This window comes from Corvus moneduloides, chromosome 7 (assembly GCF_009650955.1).
Source record: "Corvus moneduloides isolate bCorMon1 chromosome 7, bCorMon1.pri, whole genome shotgun sequence".
Lineage (NCBI taxonomy): Eukaryota > Metazoa > Chordata > Aves > Passeriformes > Corvidae > Corvus > Corvus moneduloides.
In genome coordinates this window covers 25392963-25416371 of record NC_045482.1, presented here as the reverse complement: position 1 = coordinate 25416371, position 23409 = coordinate 25392963, and the positions used below count along the sequence as shown (strand labels likewise).

General features: G+C 45.3%; 1 protein-coding gene across 21 annotated transcripts in view; it reads right to left on the bottom strand.

Annotated features, from left to right (window-relative positions):
• BIN1 (bridging integrator 1) overlaps positions 1–23409 on the bottom strand; it is a 95429-nt gene that overhangs the window by 6039 nt on the left and 65981 nt on the right. For 3 of the 21 annotated variants that reach the window (XM_032113836.1, XM_032113841.1, XM_032113848.1), the window contains 8 exons: positions 22343–22393; positions 17561–17711; positions 13379–13507; positions 10427–10534; positions 8428–8451; positions 4343–4435; positions 3439–3549; positions 2544–2645 (listed from right to left, as the gene is read on the bottom strand). In XM_032113836.1, coding sequence (XP_031969727.1) covers positions 2544–2645; positions 3439–3549; positions 4343–4435; positions 8428–8451; positions 10427–10534; positions 13379–13507; positions 17561–17711; positions 22343–22393 — 769 coding nt within the window. The remainder of the gene's footprint in view (positions 1–2543; positions 2646–3438; positions 3550–4342; positions 4436–8427; positions 8452–10426; positions 10535–13378; positions 13508–17560; positions 17712–22342; positions 22394–23409) is intronic. The other 18 variants (XM_032113837.1, XM_032113842.1, XM_032113840.1 and 15 more) reach the window with 12 other exon arrangements.

Sequence of the window (23409 nt, the reverse complement as noted above, 5' to 3'; positions counted from 1 at the left end):
CCCGGAAGGTGCTCTTCCTTCTCCAGTCAGAGCACCCAGATGATTTGGATTTTAGAGGTGGTACAGGCAAATCAGTCTTGCTTGCTATGCTGAAATCCTGATCTATGGGAACTGGGAGCTGAGGAGCTCAACCCCTCTACCCAAAACCCAGCAGTCTGTTTGGTTTGATGCAAGGTGCAGTTAGCTAAACTCCCAAATTTTGGCTACATGTGATTTAAGATTCAGGGTCTCTCAGTAACATCTTCCCTAGCCTCCAACCTATACATCTATAAACACACATGAATTTTCACTGAGGCAAAAGGAGCCCTGATTGGTAGAACCTGCTTATGAGCAGAACCAGACTTCCCAGCCTGCAGGCTGTCTAGCATTGAGATTTCTGCTCCATCCTAGGCACATGAGTGAGATATTCAAAGTACTCAAGATATTCAAGGTGAGAGGGGTCTGCAGTGAGCTTGCAGCTCAGGTGTGCAACCACTCCATTCTCTGCATGCCTTGGAGCTGCCACCACAGAAGCTCCCATTCAGGGTGCACATACCCCACTCATTTGCAATGGGGCAGCCTATGGGTTAAGAGTGCAGCATGAGACATGAGAGTGGCACAGCTCCCAGAGCCTGCAGGCTCACTTAGCCCTGCTACCTTGGACTGGAACACTCAGGAGACATCATGGGAATGACACGAGATGGGAGCCCATCTGCAGCAGCCAGCTGCAGGGGCTATAGAAGGATTGACATGCCATAAATCAGGAAGACAAACAACGAGGCAGAAGACACTGGGCCCAAGTGTCTAGAAGGCAGCTTCCAGCTCACAGCATGTCAGGCACAAAAGCTCATCCATCTGCACATAGTGCTGTGCCATACAGCATGCATGTATCACTCCCACCACATCCTGCTTTGAAGGGTCTCCTCGGCTGTAGGGATTAGACACGAGGACCTAGACTGGGCCTTGACAATTTTAAACCACGTCACTTGAAGTGCCAGCTTAGAAGTATTGCTGCCCTCAACCCTTTCTCCTATCAAATGCCCTAAACCCTCTCTTCTATCAAGAGAGATGCATCCAGGCCTAGATGATGTACCCACAAAGTGACACCTAAGCTGCAAGGTGGGGACATGAATCAGTCTATTATCCTATGCTCCCTCCACTCACGTGCACAGTTCATGCACATGTTAACAGCCAGCAGTTCCTGGCTGGGTATGGTCGAGGTTAGGGAAATGAGCTGTAACACAGGATACACTGTAGAAGGGTTAGAGGGCTTCAGTGCAGCTACAGAGTCATGTTAGCAACACTCAGAGCTCACCCTCTGCAGCTTGGAGAGTCTCGAGTTCATGGCTGTTGCACCCACATCCAGCTAAAGTGCAAACACAGGGCGTTGAAAAACTCTGCTCCAAAAATGCTACCTGCTCCACAAATGCCATCTCCTACCACAGAAACTGGGGGAGCTGCCACTCATTTCCCATATAGAAAGCTTTCCGAGAAAGAAATGCTCACAAGCGCCTGTGGAGGGCAGTCCTACCTAGTGGGGAGTCTTGTCTCCAGAAGGAATCACTGTCTGTTCCCCAAAAATTCCCCCCCGCCTCTAGCTGTGCAGGAACTGTTGGCATTTTACAGCTCCACTTCACAAGCATCAGCATGATCTGCCTCTATAATTCACAAAGCCAAACAGCTAGGCCACAAAGAGGATCCACATCTTCTGAGGCAGCGAACTACCTCACCTTCTCTTTACCCCTTGTGGAATCCAGGTCTTATCTGAACTTGGCCAAACCCAAAGAGCTGATAACTGCTGAGTTGATTTGGAGAATTCTCTTTCTTTTCCAAACAGAAACCTGGAGATGTGAGCAAGTATTTTATAAACTCACCACCTCTCTCAGTCAAAGTAGTAAAATTGCTGCAGATTGTCAGCTGGGTGCCCTCAAATGCAGAAAGCAAGGAGGACTTACTCAAGGCTTCAAGAAATAGCTCAAACAAAAGAAAAACATGACCAAATAATTCAGGTTGAAGATGGGCAGCAAGAATTGTTCTCTGGAGCTGAGACCTGCTCCAGCCTTTGATTCTGCTGCCATCTCCTGACCAAACAGGGTCATTTGGAAACAGCCACTGCTGTGCTGAAGTGCAAGATTTCTCACAGCTCCAACATTTCTCAAAAGAGAACAAAACATCGTAAGGTGTGAGTCACTTTCTTTCAATGCCACAGTCTGTGCTGAAGTGGTCACTGGGAGTGTGCATCAAGTTTAGGAGCACTGTTGGGCTCCTTGATCAGAGAGAGCCACTGTATTGGCTCAAATGTTCTGATAGGGACAAGAACCCATGGCTACCCCATATGCTTTTATGCAGGATAATGTCTCCACTTTCCAACAACAAGCAGACTCCTCCCCTCTGTTGCAGGAAGCCAATCTCAAGCTCAAGGACAACCAGCTCTCTTGCCAGCTCCCAGCCACGAACTAATGGCTCAGCATCCAGCCAGCCAACGGTTAGTGAAGAAAGAAGCAGCTCTAGAAACCCCCTCAGCTCCACCTGGCCCAGGCTCACCCCCTGCCTCCCCCACTCACCTGCTCCTCAGGGTTCTCAAATGGAATCACAAGAACCACGTCCCCAGCCTTCAGCTGCAGCTCATCAGTGTCGGTGGCCGTGTAATCGTGCATGGCCTGGACCTGCAGGGACAGGAGAGGAGCACTTTGAGCACTACAGCCTATAATGCCACCTGAACCCAGACTAAATGTTATGAGCTTCCTGTCATTCTTCAGGGCTTTACCATTCTTCTGTTTTCAATAGAACTCACAGAAAAAAAAAAATGGGCACAAAAAAAAAAATGTTCTGTAGTAAGATGCTGTCAATTCTCACTTTCAGGGCGTGATGTATCTGTGGTGTCTTGCTAACACACTCCATAATGCACATTAAATGTGTGGCTTATCCTCCCCCAAAATCACTCCTTCCTCTACACCTTTGCTGTGAGTGATCGTTGGCATATTCAGAATACCCACCCAACTTCCCTGTGTAGTCCAATTTTTCTGTGTTAATCCTGGCTTTCTAACTCTCCCAAACACAGAGGCCTCTGTTCCTGCTGGTGTTCCCAACTCTTCTCAATTTGCCACTTGCACAAAAGTTTAACTTTTCCTGTCAGGAGCACAACTTTTTATCCACTATCCAGAGTCTGTAACAGATACTACCACACCACCAAGATAGAAAGCACTGCAGCAGAGAGAACAGGTTTTGCTGCAAAGCGCAGCAAGACCTTTAGATGCTGATGCTCTTACGCAACCCTTTGAAACATCTGGAACTGCATGCAGCTGCACTGCTGGAGAGGAAATTTTCTCTCTCCTTCATCTTCCACTCTGCCTTTCAGTGTGGCCTAGCCCATGGCCATGTTGAGTGAAAGCAGTTAATGTCTTACAGGGGAAAAAAAAACCTCACCAGGAATTCAGTGCCCAACAACCACACACTCACCTTGAACAGGAATCCTGGGGGCATGTCAGCTCTCTCAGATGAAGCACCTCCTTCCACAGTGCCATTGACGGTTGCAGGGAAGGTTTCCACAACAACCGCAGGCAGAGAGCTCTGGTGGCCAGTGGCAGCCAAGGAAGGGAAAAAAAGCCATTGAGAAAAGAGAATCCAAAACTGAAGCTCCAAGTCCACCCTGGAGGATCCAGATCCCAACCATCCCATGGCTTCAGTGGGTTTTCCCAGCACACCAGTCAGCAACAAAAAAACCCCAAGGGACAACAGAAGCAGCAGTGAGAAGGCAGGATTGGTGACTGCTGTCTTCCTCTGCCTAAGGCTGCAGAAAGGCAGGGATGAGTTATAGGTTTTCTGGGACCATAATGCCCAGCATTTCCCAGTTGCTGTGGTCACAATGCATTCTTATAGAGCCCTCATGGAACAGAGAACTCAAATGTGACAGACGGCCTGTAGGAACCAAGCTGCCATGAGATGGGACCTACCCCAATCCCCTAAAATGGCAGCAGTGTCACCAAAAAGAGAGGAAGACTGGATATTCAGGAGACACAGCCAGAGCCCAGAGGACAGGGTAGGTAAAGTAAATGGCAAGCAAGGGGGAATCCAGCTGACAACACAGCTTAGGGCAGCATGGGCTGTGGGCTGGCTGCATAACATGGGTGAAGGGACAATTCTTCAACTGAATCTTCCAGCAGAACTTCTCCCTAAGCATTACACAGATAAAATGCAACAACTAAGTCTGGTCCCTGAATAAGAGCATTGGAAGTTCTCTGGTGGCAAGGATGTGTTTTTCCAAGCAGCTACACAGCCCTTTTCCTAGCCCAGCCTCCCACATCTGCTGTATAACAAAGGGATGTGATGGAGAAAAGGGACTGCTGTCCCTTGAGGTGTTTACCGATCCTGAGTCAGCTTCAGTTTTAGATGCTTCAGCTCCAGCTGCTGCTTCTGATCCAGCTGCTTCAGCTCCTGCATGGGCTGCTTCTGCAGGCTGCAATACAAAAGTCATCACGGTGGGAAGTTATTCTCATTCCAGTTAGATGTGTGTGCAGAGAAGTGCAGCTCAGCCTGCCCAAGTGCTCTGTGCCACTGCCTGTGACATCTGCTGACTAACCAGTGAGACACTGCAGGGTCTGGCTACCTTTCTGTCTCCCTCTTTCTCTGCAACTCATGGAAATCACAACAAAGCCAGAATCCCTCAACTCCAGCCATGCACTAGGCAATAATTCAGAGGAAATCAATGAAACACCAAAAATTCTGTGTGCCTCTTTCTATTCACGATCTAAACTGCAGACCTACTTTACATAACACACAGTATCTATTATTAGACCTAGGTTGCCCACTTGTAAGAGAATACAAGTTCTCTTGCATGCCAAAGGATAAGGATCTCTCCACAGTCTACTTCCAAAGATCAACAATCACAGAATATTGAAGTACTTGCCTACTCCCAGAAACAAAAAGCATGGTAATAATGTGCCCATATATGGAATTTAGTCCAGACCCAGCATCAACATGACATTAGCACTGAATCAAAACAGGACACTGTGCTAACTTTCACTCCCTTTGATTTTGGACAGGCCCAAAGGGTTGTGAATTTGAATTCTGTTGTGAATATTCTATTACTAAGAATTTTCTATGAATATTCCAGATGGGGTGTGTAACACATTTGTGTCGGTGGAAAGTTTCTACTGCACAAAAGCTGCCACCACCAAGGACATTCAGCATCACCCACAAATCACTGCCTGGCAAAAACTGTTATAAAAAGCCTGGGGACAGGGGTGTCTGTGCACAACAAAAGATCAACCAAACACCTATGACAGGCTTCCAGTGGTTCAGGTTTTTAATCTCCCTTGTCTGAAGTCAGGTTAGCTGTTTTTAACACAAAATTAAAGATATTTATTTGCCCCTCCCAGAAATTGCAACAATGCAGGAAGTACATTGGATCTGGTAGCATCAAGGCTGCAAATCAGCCCCTTGGGAGACTGGCCATGCAGCATCTCGGAAGACTCCCAAGATTTGCCATTTTTAATACATGGGAATACCCAGCTTTAGCATGCCTAAATGCCTCACACATTTGATAAACGTGTTGTCCTGCTTCAAACTGCTTGGATAGCTGATTTTCTTCCTAATAGCTGGTACAGGACTGTGTGCTGGATTTAGGATGAGAATAATGTTGCCAGCACTGATGATGTAGCTGCTGTTGAGCAGTACTTACACCAAGTCAAGGACTTTTCAGCTTCTCATGCTGCCCTGCCAGCAAGGAGGCTGGGTGGCATGAGGAGTTGGGAGGGGACACAGCCAGGACAGCTGACCCCAACTGACCACAGCGATATCCCAAATGTCATCATGCTCAGTGTATAAACTAGAGGAAAACCTGATTAGGTACCACTGCTCAGGAATGGGCTGGGCATCAGTCAATTGGTGTTGAGCAATTGTTTTTCATTTGCCTCACTTGGATTTTTTTTGGTTTTATCTATCTCTGTTATTTTCCTTTTCATTACAATTGATTATTATCATTATTTTGTTTGAATTAAGCTGGTCTCATCTCAATCCACAAATTTTCTTACTTTTACCCTTCCAACTTTCTCCTAATGGGAGGGAAATGAGTGAGTGGTTGTGTGGTGCTTAACTGCCAGTTGGAGTTAAACCAAGACACATGTACCCCTGAATACAATCATATTCAAAACAAGGCATTGTCCAGATTCCTTAATGTTGCAATTCTCATAGTCCCAATCTTTATAAAAACCCAGAGTAAAGCAATGACCATGGCCAACCTTAAATGTACACCCCATCTGGCTACTAGCCAGGCACTAGCACAGTGCTCCAAGCAGTATTTTAGTAACAGCAGCAATAACAAGGAAATAAATCCTTGACTTAATAAAAATCCATTACCTTCAGCTGTTCCAGTGGTGTCATCTAACATATGCTTTCCTCCCCTATCACATCCTTCCTCATGTGTCCCATGATCATGTCCAGTGCCAGAAGACATTATAAAGAGCAGAGCTGTTCCCATCCTACAAGGAGTCCCTCAGCAGCTTTGGTAGAGCTAAGGTAAATATATGCATATGAAATGCTACAAAGGATTCTCCTGTTTAATTGGATTCACTCCCAGGTTTTCATTTGGGTTCAGTGAAACTGGAACTGGAACAGATGCCAGGCCAGCTCTATTTGACCAAGCATGGGTTTTATGTGGACAAGTGAAAAGGAGCTCAGTGTGAGGGTTTGGGTTTTTTTAAAGCAGCTAATTTGCAAAAACAGTATTTAATAATCAGAGAAACTGAATCTAAATTAATCCCCTGATTTCAACAAAGGGCATTTTTATGTCAGCTACTAATTTTTCTATTTTATATACCTGTGGGGCATCCCAAGGCCTATAAAAGCATTTACAGTCATGGAAAGACAGTATAGGGAGAACTGCTCACTGCTGTTACCAGGTTTGAAAGCTTTGTTTATTCCAGCAGCAGCATCATGCACACCAAATGCACATTTCCCAGTCTGCAGAACTAAGCACGCTCTGCTGCACTCAAGTTTCTATGCAGTTCTTCATGGCCTGTGGGACTAAGGAACCATACCAAAAGTCTCCTCTCATCAACATCTAAGAACAACATTTACAGCAAAAACACTTCAGAAGACTCAAAGAGGAGGATTCCCCAGCTTTAGGGAGCTCTGCTCTTTCACTGCATATGGTATGCCAAGGTGAGAATTGCTATGGTGAGAACTAGTAGCATTTCCTGGTTGAGCAAATTCTCCTTTGGGTAAAATCAGTTTTCAGGATGAGAGATGTGGCCCAAAAAACTTTTTACAGCCAAGACTGCAAGCATAGCTCAATCAGATACAGTCATACCTCACCCCTGCCCATTCACCTGAAAGGAGTGAGATTTTTCCTAGCTAAACCAGTCTCTTCTTCCCTACAAAGACAGAATGACAATGCACATACAGGGGAATGACAGATGTCAAACACTGATGGCTGATAAAACACACAGGGAAAACCTTCCTCGACATCGCCCAAGCTCATGTGAAGGAGAGTAGTGGCCACAGTGAGTCCTTAGGCCAGGGCTAAGTCATGTCCTCCCAAGTACTCACTCTAGGGGGTGATACGGCCCTTGGGAACGGGAAGGTTGGCAGGACTCAAGTCCCCAGCATGAGCCAAGACCATGAGCTTACACAGTGGATACAGCCAGCGCCAGCAGCAGGCCTGAGTACCCAGATCAAGCATTTTCTGTCCACGCTGCTGGCTGTTGGTCCAGAGTGACTCAAAAGTAGTTGTGCTTGAAATGTCTCTCAAGGGGCTAATCTGCAGCAACCTGAGACCTGTCCAGGCCAGATATATGGAAAGGGCATAAATGAGGGTCAGGTTTTTGTTCAGATGCAGGGTATGTGCAGGGTCTCCCTTGCCAGCAAGCTCCAAAGCTGAGGCAGATGCCAGCTAAGTCTTGGGCCTGCACTTAACTTCCAGTGTAGACACAGGGTGAGCTAATTCACATCAGCCTTTCTGACAACAACGGCTGATGAACAGCAAACACCACAGGTAATTCCAGATGTGCGTATCCAATGGCACAGACAGTAATGATGAGGGGCAGCTGAGATATTTATGCATTGCACACAAGACCAACAGGATGTACAGAGTTTAAGAAATACAGTGTTTTGGAGAGTGAGGATGATGCCATGGTGGTATTAAGTATGAGGTGAAGGTCACAGCATTATGCCAAGGGAAAGATGAGTGGGTTAGCAGGGAAAGGCAGTGGGTTTGTGCACTAGTAGAATCATAAGATTTAGAGTGCCAGACCTGACTTGCAAACACGTGGTTGGCCCTGGGGCTTCATACAAGGTGCGTAAGTGGGTTCAGCAGCACACAGAGCAACTTTGGTCTGGGGTGTGCAGGAAAGAAAAGTAGTGAGGGAAAGGAGGCAGGTATGTGAACAGAGATGGCACTGGCATGTGAACAGTACATGATGAGAGACAAAAGCCATATGAATTTCTTACCTCCCATAAATCCCAAGGTAAAGACTAAGCATGTCAAAGAGCAACAAAAATAAAACATGTTTATACATGATTATTTCAGCGAGTACAAACATTACAGACACTGATCAGACTGAAGCAGACATACACATTCAACAGCACTTATCTCTGCATGTTTTGAAAATATTGGCTAGTACCTGAATTTATACACTCCTCCTCGCTGCATATTCAAATCTAAGTATCAAGGCATTTGAGTAAGCATTTTTTTCACCTCTATGAAGGGAGAGAGTCCCGCTATGAAGGGAGACAGTAAAGCCACATTCAGGTATCAGTGGCAGATAACATGGTCAGAAAAAAGAAAAAAAAAAAAGAAAAAACCAAACCAAACTCATGTGTTTGTGGTCCATTAGGTTAAATCCACACCCAGTAGAGTTAACATGATTTCAGAATAAGACATCAACATCTGCCCCAATCCTGGCAGCTTTCAAGAACAGATTAAATAAGGCCTTGAGCAATCTGGTCTAGTAGGAAGTGTCCCTGCCCATGGTATGGGGAGCTGTAAACAGAAGATCTTGACAGTCCCTTCCAACCCCTTAACATTCTCTGATTCTGTGGTGTCTTTGGAGCAGTAGTAAAATACCTTAACGTTTTTGCCATACTGCCCACTCTATAGGAAATAAATCTGACTGCTGTGATAACTGGGTGCTTTTCACTATGTTTTGTATTTTGGTCACCAGTAGAAATTATTGATTTTAGACTCTCTTTTAATGACTTCTGAAGCTAATAATAATTAGATTAGAACACTAAATATGCTATTGCTGAGCACTTTTGAAAAACCCACTTAGTGTAATATTTGTTGCTTGCTGGAAGGATAACAATCCAATTTTAAGTCAAACTTATACTTGTATCCTATGTCAGTATGACCAATTATCTGAGTTCTAACTGGTGATTCAGGAAAAAAAAAAAAAAAAACTAGTAATTTTTTTTTTAAAAAAAGCCTATCCTGGTATGCAGCTTGTCCTGGAAGGCAAGTAGACACAAAATGCCCATGTACCCCCATAAAGGTCCAAAAAGAGATAGCTTTGCCATATTGGTGTGTATCAAATTATGATAATAACTAGTATCTTGCAGATACAGTATTTTAATTGAGGAAAATCAAATGTCTAATGTTTGACCTCTTTGATAAGAGAAGTCTTATTCCTACAAAAGTCTGTGCCATACAGACCTGCTTAACATGATGATACTGGAGATGTACTATAAACAACCCAATTATGTTTATCACAAATTTTAATGGCACCCACAGGGAAAAAATAACCGGTTCATACATATAAAATGGAAAGTCTCAGTGAGGACAACAACTATATCCAGGATGCACTTCAAAGTCTCCAGTCATTTAAACATAAAATGAGGCACAGTCCACCTGCCTCTGACAGAGGACAGGACCAGGTACTGGCCACAACAGAATTAGGCATCTTCCTTTTTGATACCACACTGTGACAGGCAGGAAGCTGCTTCTCAACCATGAATGCAGGCTGTGTCATACACAGAAAAAGAAGGGCTTCACATCACTTGAATATCCATTTACAGCTTTATTCACCTTAAGTAACTGCAGATTATCAGTGTCTGTTAATTAAAAAGCCATTTGAGAGCAATTTATAGCAGGAGTAAAGAGCTCAGACTGAATTCCCATCCACAGAGTAACAGCTTAAATACATCCAGCATACAGAGGATGCTGCTCTAGGGAGGGACATACATTAAGTGGATCATCAGAGCAAAGCCCAAGCACCCCACAAACACCTCATGCCTAACTGTGGCCAGGCCAGCAGCCACCTGATTCTTCCTGGACTTGCACATCCAGCAGAGAAGACCAAGGTCCCCACCTGCAAGACCCAGGTCTGGGTACCCACACCCAAGGCCCAGCTACCCACAGCTCAGGTCCACGTTATCATTCAGATGGGTACAAGTCACCACAGGTGGCAACAAGTCAGGTATGAAGGGAGAAGGAATGGCGATATGAACCAACCTGGGAGGCGGGTGTGGGGGTCTTCCCCACAGTGGCATCTGGTTTAATGGGATCAAAATCCAGATCCAACAGGCTGGCTCCCTCCTGGAAGGGCCCAGGGGCATCAAACTTGGCAGCAGTGAGGGAGAAAAGCAGTAGGAGCATTAGACACGCGCGCGTGCACGGTGGAGGGAGGGTGTGTGATATCCGGAGCTGAGGCTGCAAGCGCAGAAGAAATGGTGGCAGCGCAAACACTGGATGTGCCTCCTGACTGCCTGGTGCCCACAGTCACAGGCAGCTCACGTGGGGGCCCTGTAAACCAAATCCAAGCCTTTTCCACAGCACTCATTCATCTTCCCACCTGGCCAAATGAGCTGACATGGTGTGAGCACCTGACCTGCTGTGGTCAAAAGGATCACTGCCACTGATGAGACAGAAGGGCTGCTCCTCTATGTATATCTGTTCCCCACAGCTCATCCAGCTGCCTTTACACAGACACACCAAGACTGACTTCCTCAGCTACATATAAAAGAGCTGCCATCCATACAACCTATCTCAGGAACACAAATCCAAGCAGAAAAGCACTCAAACTGCTGGAAGGGAAGTCTGAGAGACCTCAGAGCTAACTCCCAAAGCTTCTAATTTCCTCCTGCCTTCTGAGTCAGAAGCACAAAACACAGCAGCTCACCCTAGCTAAGGGATTTGAATCCCTTCCCAATTCAAAAATGCTGTTTTCAATAGTTTCCGTTTCCAGGCATCCCAGAAATTTACACACCTAAGTCTTCTAAAAAAGCATGAATTTGAGAACCTTTGCTGCTTTCTTCAAAGTCAGCAGAATAACTGCCTTTGAGTGATCAATGCTCTGCCTAAAGATCCCTCATTTGCTGATTACCATTAATAAGAAGTCACTACAAAAGACCCAAGTTATTAGTGTTTAAAACTGGACTATCACTTTGGTGGTTTAGATTTAATCTAGCCACTACAAGATATTCCTTTCTACTCAGCTTCAGAAGAAGCTGCTGTCTCCTGGAAGTCAGGAAGATTTGCCCCTGTTTCCTATGACCTCCCAGCTCACTGGCCCTACTGCTTCAAGTTACCTTTTCAATAACATAGAATTTGGCAGGTTGGTCTCCACAGTTACATCAAAACCCCACAATGGAAAAGCTTCTGGAAAGTAGCAAGAGACACCATTTAAGGCAAGACCTCTGAATACCACCGACATCACTAACATTTTCACCTCTTTAATTTTCTCTTATCCCGATTTTCTTACAGCTTTTTCTCTGCTTTATGAACATGTCTTTTTGAGATCCACAAGGATGAGGGCAAGGAACCAAGCTCTCTCATCTCACAATAATGAGCCCTGACCAGCATGCAAAAACCAACTGGCATTCTAGTAATTCTAGTATGCTCTTCCACGACATCCAGGCCATCCATCAGAGAGGTTACAACCCCACTCTTTAGCTTTGTTTGGTAGTGATACATCAAAGGCTGCAGCCATGGAATAGTCTTACCTGCCATTCAAGACTTAAATGCATGGGCTAACGCCCCTTTCCTTTACCCAAATCTCCCTCGAGAGCTCACTGGAACTAAGACATCTGACAGGAACAGCCCTGGGCAACACACTGAGTGCCAGGGGCTGTTGGGCCCTTCAGTGAAGATTGTTCTGGAAACCAGAGTCCTCCCTCAGAACTCCCATCTGGTCAAAAGTCACAGCAGATCCCATCCAGGGTCAGAGCACTGATCAGGTGCAGAAGAATATGTCTTAAGAGCTGGCATTCACATGGAAATACATGATAGAGTCCATGGGGCAGAGAGAGATGTCCATTACAATACAGGAGAAGGAAGCACAGAAAATGATAAAGAGTTGCTCAGCTGCCTGTGGTCCCCACCTTCCAACACTCACATCAAATCACCTCTCCACTCTGCAAGCTTTATCTACTGCAGTGCCAAATCTGACATGGACTTCCTTCCCTCCCCACTTCATCTCTGCTCCTCAGCACCTGGGTGGAAGGTGGCAAACCAGAGGCAATGGAGCAGGGTGATGCCAAGGAGAAATCAGGAAATGAGTCACAGATGAGCACTAATGGAGATGATTTGTGCTTTAACAAGCATTTAGGGAAAATATATATACACATGTATATACATGTATATATATATATTTTTTTTTTTTTTTTAAATAAAGTAGATGCGGGTATCTCACAATACAGCCAGAAATCTGGTCAGGCTCCTATATATATAAGGACTGCCATTCTCCTAGATCCAACAGAGAACTTCCCACCTGGACAGCCTCTCTGGCACTGACGTAAATCAAAGGGAAAGTGAAGATGAAAATCTGTAATTTGAAAATGTTTTTCCTGTTTCAGGGCTTCAGAAGGTGCCACTTGATGGTACTGACAGACTGTGTCAGCAGTCTTAACTGCAGGCACAGTCCTGCCCATCTAACTGCAGAGGCTACTCTTTGCAAAGAACTTTTGCAATCGGCCTTTCCTGTACAGATGTGGGCTTTACACCACAAACCCCACGGGTGAAGGCACAGAGAGCACAAAACTCCCTTCTCCCAGAACTGGCAGAGATGCCAAGGTCAGCAGTTAGGGATGTACACGTGCAGAAAAAAAACATGCTTCATCCACACTCAGGATCAGTGGGTTTGGAGAGAGCATATCATAGGATGTGAAGAGAGTCATAATCCATGTGTACTAAACAAACGCAGTGATTACTTTCTGGTGCCTTGACCAGATGCATTTCTTCTGTTTCTTCTATGAAAGCTCTCAAAGGGCAATGTGGTACTGCCTTTTAGGTACTCTTCCCTTTAAGTTAGCTCCTAAGTAATCGTTTGCCTTCTGAGGTCCAATGCTGAGCTTGCTTTCCTCCTTCACCTGACCAGGTTTCATGGCTTGACACCTCCAAAGAGAAGAAAGGTCTGAAGGAAGAGTTCAGAAGCAGAGAAAAATTAGGCAGGGCATAGCAGCTAACCTGCGAAGGGGTTGTCACACTTATCTCGGGGACAAAATTGTCATCAAACAGACTGATGATGTTCTCCTGCTTGATCTCCTTGGAGGGGGTGACTTTTGGAGGCGGAGGCACCGGAGGCCCTTTCCTCAACTGCATGCAAGTGAGCACATGGCCACAGCACAGACGGCGACACCCAAAAAAACCAAAGACAGGAACCAGGTTAGTCACAAAAACTGAAGGTGAGGGAAATCACAACCACTGGCACAGAGCAGGGTCCAATCAACTCCATCTGAAGAGATGAGGGGAAGGGGTGAAGGGCTGAATTGAAACAAAACAAAATAAATAACCACACGCCTCCAGAGAAGGTTTGGCATCATTAGTTACACTTCAGCCATGGGCAAGTTTCCCTCTGCAGAGGAGAAGCGTAACACAATTAATATGCATTGACAGGACATGCATACATAATTAAAGCATGTGCAACCTTCAAAAGAACCACTGGGAAGGGAGCAGATCAATTACTGAGAACATGATCCAACAGAACAGGCCAGCGCTGCCTCCCTTTGCCGTACTTACCGTACCTAAGGGAACGGGAGAGCAGACTCCGTTTGTCCTACAATGGGCAGGTGACCATGAGCACAGACTGATCTGCCCAGTACTGGCTCCCTGGTGCACTGGTTAGCAGCGTGCTGTAAGAAAGGTCTGCAGGAGCTCTTAATGGCATCTTGGCTTTAGGCAAGAACAACTCAAACTCCTGAGAAGCCATGACTGCTGTGAGCCCAACTCTGCTCTCAGTTTCACCAGTGAGCATTGACAGTAATGAAGTCATGTTTCCCAAATGGAGATCCCAGTGAATACATAAAACTACCTCACCCTGTAACTCCAATCCATTCTAATACCCCTCATCATGCTAAAGACTCAGCCTCACACTGCATCCACAACCCCATGGAAGCTGTGGAAGACCCTCCCTAGATCAACCCATCCACATACTTTTCATATTTTGCTGTGCACAAGGCTTAATGATCATTTCTAGATCAAATCAGACTTTGAGGAGCGGCTGCTGTGTGGGAACAAATCAGCCATGCAAGTTCCCAGCATCACAGCAATGCTCAAGCAATGACAATGCCTTCCATTTACAGTGAAGTTTTATAGCTACTTGATTTTCTTACTGCACCCAAGGCAGCAAGACTCAGAGACCTGACAATGTGCACCCAGTCTATCAGTGTCAAGCCCAGATCTGAAACACAGAAATCCATTACTCTCAGGCCTGTCCTCCAGCACATAAATGAGTTCTACAAGGCCTTTAATCAGATTTCTAAGGACATGCCCAGTTTTCTACTTGGATTAACCTACTTTAGAGAGAGTGATTGTGTATGAAAACACACTTTTTTTCCCCTGAATAGCTAGCTAGGGGAAATAATGGAAACAAGTGTGTTCACTTTCAACTTTTCACTGTTTGCAGAAGGTGGTGTGTCCATTGTGAGAACAATCCCTTCCTGAAAACCGCCTGCCTGACAGTTGCAAGATGGGACCAGAAATTTCAGGGAAATGCTGTTCTCAGAACAGAACCACCCTCTGCAGAAATGGAAGGCTCCAATTACTAACTCTCAAGTTAAAAATATCACAATTCTTCTGCTATTTATTCCTCTAATATAGTCAGTCTCCTTCATTCCAATGCAATAGTGACTTGAAAATTGCCACGTCCACACTATCCAGCATTACTTCCAACAGTAGTCTAAAACCACATTTCAAAGACAAGATGATTGCATATTGATGTTGAGTTATACCCATGAATTCATCATGTACTAACAACTTTGTTGCCTAAAATAAAACAAATCCTCTTAAATTTTTCTGCTGACTTGGATCCCACAGAGCTTTATCTGCCCAAATTCAACATAGTTGCACTGATTTCCAAAGTCTCATTATAGAGTTTCAGTGGTGTAACTGAGAGCAGAAGTCTGACCTTTTAAGTTTCACAGATTCCCTGAAGTCCTGTGTCATCATCAAATTATTCTGCGGAGAGCTGAGAGCATTCATTTATTCCAAAACACAGAAATAAACTGTTTTTAAGAATTAAAGGACAGTAAAAGAGTTTGGGTTTGGGGTATTTTTTTGTATAGGGAATAGTTCAAAATTTAGTTAGCATTTATTTGGTCACTTCTGGTTTTGTCTTTCTCTCCACAGCCTTTGCTTACACTCTGCACTGGTATTTCAGACACGAAGAGGCCAGAGAATTGTTCTTGCTTTATGCTCCATCCTCCCATAGAAGGTGAGGCCCTTCAGCCTCCCTTGGAGGCCCACTGAACAAATCACTTACCCATAGGTCAAAAGTAATGACACCTGTGAAGATTTCAGTGTTAAGGTTGGGCATTGTTGAGGGAGCAGACACTGGTGTTTCCCAGCTGGCTGGCAAGCCGACACACACCTGGTTTCTAGATTTTATCCATACAGACACCAGGCTTGGCTCTGAGTGTGGAACTCCTGCCTTTGTCTTCCCTCCCTCTGGAGCCAGCTCAATCTCTTAGCAGCTACTGTGAACACAGAGTGGAGCTCTTGCTCTTCACCTTAGTGACTCCCGGGGGGATGAATTAAGCACAGACTGGGAAAGAGCTGCCAGGCGGTGGCAGCATTCGCTGCAAATACCATTTCAGTCTTGCCTGTGGCCCATCCAAGCCAGGGCTGCGCTGGAATATCCTGCTTGCTCGTCAAGGGGTGCCTCCAGCCCCATTCCTGCGGGCAGGCAGGCAGCAAGTGAAGGAGAAAGCACTTGCAGGCTGGCAAAAACAAGGGTTATGTGTGCTATTTAAAGGAAAGGGAAGAAGCCAAACTCAGCGAGACGAATCCACGGGCAGGGTGAGTGAAGTCTGCTGTGAACAGCTTAATAAACCTGTATGATTTCTTGTTCCAAATTTTAATCAAGTTCTGGAAATCTCTGGAGGGGGGAAAAAAACCCGAAGAAACCTGCAACAGAAAGGCAATTCTGGATATCCTATCTTCTCTCCCCCATACACACAGCCTACTCCAAAGATCCTAACCAGGTTGGTAGTGAAGCCACTCTCAGGCTCTACACTGCCGAGAGAGACCCTGGAGCAGCCCTGAAAAGACAGTGCCAGGCATCCACATATCTCACAGAGCTGGAAAAGAAATTTTGCCACACATCCCCTTCCTGCCCCTCAATAATCCTAAAAATCAAAAATGCAGGGAAGAGAAAAATATTGTGAGAGGCTATCGAGAAACAGGAAAAAGCCTACCCCACAGTCTTGGATTTGGAACCATGCTGCTATGCATGGGAACAGTAAGGAAGTTCTGGGTTGCACCCATCTCTTTTCAGAGGCAGTGGGTTTTCTTACCAGTTTGGCCAGAATCCCTCTTAGCTTTAACTCTTCCTGGAAGACTACTCCCTACTGCCCCACTTACTGAGATACAAGCATGGGAACCCAACATTAAATTTGGCCTAGTTACTACTTTCCCCTACTAAGCTTTTCCCCCGCTCAGCAACAAAGGGACAGGAAGAGGAAGTAAATGTTTAATCATCCCAAAGCAAAACATATTATATGATATGCTGAGTAGCTACATCTACTGTTTTGAACATGCTGCTGGATATTTCCTACGTAAGGAAAGGCCTAACAAAGGCCATATGGAAGGTATCAGACTTCATACAATGGACTATCTTCTTCCTGGAACCCACCTAATTTCTTCATAGCATAAAAATACAATCCCCTTTTTTTTTTAAGCATAATATTTTATCTTGATAGTAAAGTGAAACATCATCCAAAGTACCGATGTTCTCCTTAACAATATTAAGCTTTTTTATTTTAACCTTCCTCAGCTACAGAAGTTCTTGAGAAGAAACTGGACCACTGAATTCCACAGGTTAATTCAAATGTAAAGAACAAACTTCCTCGCTTAGCTACAACTCCATCCTCCCTGGATTTTCTTGGCCATCCTACCAGACAGTGAAATGTATTACTGGCCTTCCCCCAGTGAAACCATTCAAAGACACTCAGTTCTTATGATATAAAGATGGCGAATAAGCAACTTGCATTCTTAGGAACTTTCTCAGGAAGCAGTGAAAAGAGAACAACCATCACGTCGTATTCTGTGTGCTCCATAGCAGGATGAGGTCTAAAAAAACAACTGATGGATGTCTGACTCACAGAGCTTGTGCCATCAGCAGAGACACGGTCAATGTCATGGGGACACTACCTGAGACGGTGACTTTGGGATGCTGGCCCCAGGTGCTTCCAAAGTGGATGGTTCCAGCTCATGGTTGACAGTCTTGGTCTCAGGGCTGGTGATGGGAGATCCATCTGGTGGAGGCGAGGGGCTTTTATTTGCTTTCGCTGGGGTGCTGTCACTGAAGGAAGTGGAGAGAGAAAGGGGGAGAGAGGGGGAGAGAGAGGGAAAGAGAGAGAGAGAGAGAAGTCTGAGCCAGGCCTAGGAGGAGTTGTGCTAACCAGCACAGATCAGTGGCTTCCATTATCTCTTTGCTTCACTGCCCAGACACGCAATGAAGACATTTGGAGCTTCTGAGAAGCATCTTTGCTGAGTCACTTGCAGTCCAACACACTGCAGCAGCATTACTTTGCAGCAGGCTACTCACTACATTCCTACAGAATTGATAATGCTTGCCTCAAACACAGAAAAACAAAAAACAACCAGGCATCCTTAATTTTGCTAGATTTTAATGTAAGTGCCTGATGTGAAATTATAGTCTTTAATACTGGGGAAGCAGAGGGGGAAAGGAGTTCAGTGCTGCCCATTTAGTTTTAAATCCCACAGATTAGAATTTGCTGTGTGGTAGTCTATGGACACCTGCATGGGTTATGACTGATAGATTCACAACACCTGAACTAAGGCTGTAATCACAAAATATCTTGTTCCTTGATGTGGTATGAACTGGCTAAGCTAGTAGAGAGGTAGCCAGAGGTTTCACAGATCATTCCAGACAGCAAAGGAACAGTGAGGTTCTGGCTACTAATAGAGACTTCTCTATTATGAAATGTATCCCTAGTTGGTCTTTATTCCAAGACTGACACACAGTCAAGAGGGATTCTTCAGGGAATTAACATGCAAGAAGCATATGCCAAAGGCATTTGCTGATTCACAGCTTGGACAGATTTGGGCAGAATTTTCAAAGGAATGGCAAGAGGCACATGCCTTTCCCTACAGGCGTGTCCTGGCTGGGTGTGAAGTCTCTGCTTCAAAATACAGAATCATGAGAGATTTAGTAATAAGCTGGTTACCAGAGAATTTCAATAGCGACAATTCACTGCTGGGGGATATTTTAGCAGAAGTGGTTACAGTTTGGCAAAACCATGCACAGATGAAAATATAATAAAAGGGCTGTGCAACCTGATCTACAGGGAGTGATATTTGACTCCACTTAAAAAGTCACAGCTCCTGTAAAATTCAAGGCCTTGAGAGAAGCTGAAAGAAACAGATCCTTTCCTACATCTTGAGACACTAAATCTTGGCATAGACCCAGGACTAAAGCAAGGCAGATCTGATTCTTCAGGGAGATCAAGTAATTTATTACTTTGCTCTGTCCCAAGAGAGCCCAGAGCCTCAGACATGTACATCCACTCACACTTGGATGCCTGAGTTGTGGTCACTGGCCAACATGCATGATGGCCTCATTCCTAAACATTTGTTTACAAGTGGGGGATACCAAGAGGAAGAAGGGATAGCAAGGCATTTCAACAAACCTCCTCTTACAAGCAAGCATCTCACCCTGCTCAGCATTCCAGCTTTCAAGCTCCCCATCCCAGTCCCTCTTCATTCATTTCTCCCTCTCCCATTCCCCCCACTTTCTCCCCATACCCACACCCCACACGCACATTTCCCCACAAAGCACTGTTTCTCAGGTCCACATGCAGGTTGGACACTTCTGATGACACTGATGCCAACAGCACACCAACATGATGCAACAAACCCAGTGACATTCTCTGCCAGCAGCTCTCAACCAGGGACACACACACCAAGGGAGAAAGAGGGAAATGAAGAAGGAAAAGGGAAGAGGAGAGACTAAAGAACACGTATGCCAACCCCTGCAGCTCTTCAGTCTGACTGAACCGTGTTCTTCCTCGGAAGTTCCCAGAAATCACTTCAATACAGGGGTTGTGTAAAGAATTCTGCAAAATTTACCAAGTTGTGCTATAGATTAGAAGTAGTAATGGTTGGAGGGTGACGGTAAAGTCCTGATCTAAACAGGAGTCACCAGGAAACACCAGGAAATGTCAAAAAACATCCTCTAATGCTAGATAGAGTTGGGGGGAAAAAAAGTACATGTTACCTGTTACCTCCCCAGGAGCTGAAAGCACTTTGGAGAAGATGGGGGACACAGTGATCTACATCTAGAGTGCCAGAACTTCCCAGACTACACCAGGAATACTGGCACTGCTGGCTATCAGCTGGCCTACCAGGACAAGGGTAGACTTTTCCTTCTAGGGACTTCAAAAGGCCAGTTCTCCCAGTGAAAAAGGAGTTCAGGCTTATTTTCTAAAGGCCATGAAACAGCTTTGGAGTGCCTTATTTCTGGTGTCTGGCAGGGACTTAATTTGGAGATATATTGGTAAAAGGCTCCCATGTGAGTCAGTCCCTGTAGGACACGGGGAAGAAATTGGGCTGTGAGGGCCCCACACTAAAGCCTTCATTAAGTCACTACTATTTACAGCTTGTTTGATGTGTTGGCCAGTCCCCCTAGGAAAATGCCAGTGCTAATTTTGGCTGAACCTTTTTCAGCCCCCGGAGCGGCACCTTCATTCCTGCACTTGTCGCTTTGCAGGGATTTAGCCAGTGCAACCAGCGTCAAGTGAGATGGTCACCAGGATCCTCTGTCCTTCACATGTCCCCAGGGAGCACACACTGCCCACACAGAGCAAAGATTTGCCTCCAGCTAACTGCTTTCTCCAGGAAACACAGGAAAAAGCAACTGTGGGGACTCTACCTACTGACCAAACACGAGCACCACAGTAAAAGCAAGCCAAAACAACAAGGTCATTGCTCTTTTTCCTTCCCATGAGCAATTGGGAAGTGATGCCAAATCCAGTAATATCAGGCAAGGAAGGGAAAGGGGTGTCAACTTTCTTCTGCAAACAGAGAACTGGAAAGAGAGCTGGGTCTAATGCAGCTGAAGGGAAAGTCAAAATCCCCCAGCCTCTTTTAGTGCTGCTGAGCTCCCAGACACTCCATGGCGCTGCCTCATTTGATCTGGAAGGGCAGACTAACATCTGCAGATGAGTTTCCCTTGCACTTGTAACAATCCTACATCAGAGGATAAAACCTACTCTCCAATATGGTAAAAACAGATCAGTTACCTCCTGCAAAGTTCTCAAGTTAAAGGAGAAAAAAAGGTTGGCATCTCAGTTAAGGCTCACACTGGGCCTTTAAGTCAAAGGTAATTAATTTTTTACCACCAGAGCATGCTGGAGAATTATTTAAAAATAAAAAAAATGTTAAAAGAACGGGTGGGAGACAGAAGGAAAAAAGAACCTACACACCTAAACATATGGTGGCACAAATGTACATTCTTGCTGCAGATCAAAGACTGACCGAGTTCCAGATCCTCCTTCCCTGCAGCAGGGATTGCACATTTCTCTGTGACCCCAGCAGCTGCTCTGACAGCAGAAACGCCCAGCAGAGCCCAGGTCAGGCACCTTAACTGCTGGGGCAGTTAGACTTTACCAAGGCAGAGCAGGAGCACATTGTGAGTAGAGCTCATCAAGGGGAGATTTACTAGCTCTCCTTCTGTTGTGCAATCCATCCATTCTCAGTGACTGGAAATATTAGACCAGGTACAACACCAGGTCCAACACTTGGTCCAACCAAGACCAGAGACAGACATCCAGAGAAGTACTCCAGTGAAGCCACCTTTTCCTACAGTAGAAAACCTCAGAATAGTAACAGCACAATATATTGCTTTACTACTTTTAACTTGAGGATACAAATATCTAAGTTTGACCACCAGCTTCCCTGCAAAATTACCCTTCTTCACCCTCCAACCTCCCACTTTACTAAGTATGCATAGCAGAGACAAAGAGAAGGGCTGCATGACTTGCTGTAGTCAGCAGGACACCAGATCAGAAAAACAAGGATCCCAATCCACCGGCACTGTCTCTTATTGCTGGCAGTACACCATCTTGACAATTATAATTTTTTTTTCCTTCCTGTAAGGATCCCATGGAGGGAGTATCAACACAAGGAGTAAGAAAAACAAAAATTTAGAGGAATTTTCCATGTCACTCTGCAGCAATTCCCACTTTGCTCCATAGCATGTTCTTGTCCGAGTCCTTGACCCATGGTAACTCCGGGCATTGTAGCAATCCAGTCAATCAATGCCACCACTGTTTTGAAAGGCAAGATGCAGACACTAGTCTTTATACAAGAGGCTTCCTCTTCCTCCAGCCCTGCACAAAATTTTAAATGGATGGAGCAAGATAGTGAGGATCCTCATGAACAGAGCAAGTAAGGAGCAAAGCCAGAAGTATCATTCTCCCACCTCATCATTCTCCCAATTGCAACAGGTAGATAGGATAGGACTTCTGAGTGTGAAAGACCTGCCTACTGGTTCTCCCTGGCCAGGCAAGGGATGAGAATGCAGCATTTCAGACCTGTTTAAAAGAACAAACCCACTAGGTAAAACTAGAAGCTGTTAAACACCAAAATTGATTTTATTTCCCATGGAAAACCCAGCACTGCATTTTCCATCACACAAAAACAACTGGACAGACAATGCCTGAGTTTTCACACTGCCTTCTTAGATAGGGAAAGAAGCAAGGATTCAAACCAGGCACACAAGCAGTTAATGGGATTATCCAGACACAGAGAGATCTCAGCAGGACCCAGCAGGCCATGAACACATCATATCATGCAAAGGACCCCTTTCCCACCACAGGGTTAACACGTGCCAGGCTGTTAGAGTCCAGCAACAGCCTCTCCAGTTTTAGGAACTAAATCAAACACGTATCGAAATGCTGCTCTCCGTACCGGTACCTGCTCATCTTTTTCCTCAGCCTGGCGAACAGTTTAGTTTTCTTTCTGTTGAGGATGGCACGCAAATCATTTCAGTTACAGGATGGCACAGTCAAACCAGGGAGGAAAAGTTAAGCTTCCAAGCACCCATTTATTTGGTGCCACAAAACTTGCTGTAATTAAGATGACAGGATCTCCTCTCTCTCACACACATATCAATACCCACACACACACACTTCCCTTCATTCCTAGAAAGCTATGAGCTGGTTTGGAGAAAGTAGAAGGTGGTTCTTTATGCCTGTCAAAGATATATACAGATAGATAGATAGATAGATAGATACATAGATAGATAGATACATAGATACATAGATAGATGTAAGGAAACTAGAACTTCCCCTGCACTTTGGAATATGGGGCCAGGGTGCACAGGGAGAAGAAGAAAAAGGAAACTGTATAGAGCACCAGAGTACTGTACATGTTCTTTCACAGCTCCTCACTCTCCCCTGTGCATATCGCTGCAAAAGAAACAAGCTCCCCATTCTTCTTTCCTTATGCAGTCTGTGCAGTCTTACACATGGAACCTAATCAGCAGCTTTCCTACCACGTCTTTTTCCAGCTTGTCCAATCACACTAGGATAATCCCACAGATCTCCTCAGTCTTCTAGGCATCTGAGCCCTGAATGTTCCAACTCTTTCAGAAACAAATCCCAAACATACGTCTGAGGTTCCCAGAAATATACCAGCTGTTCTGTGCTACTGTGCTACACTGCCAGCACCAGATACATCAGCCACAGCAGTATTTCTGTAGGGCCTCACATGAATGCCATAATGATGCGCACAGATAATTGCCTCTCTTCTCACACCTCCTCATTCATTTCCTGCCATTGTATCAACCTCCAGTCCCCTTCCCAGTAGAAAGGGTTAGGGAAGCATCTGCTCCTACTGCAGACCCCAATAAGCCATCAGATGAGTGAGGGCTATTTCCTCCTGCACACTCACCCCAGCCCAGTGCCACAATGAGAGGCCAGGTGTGCAGTAGACAAAGAAGTGCCTCACAGCATTTCCTGGTCACTGCAAAACTA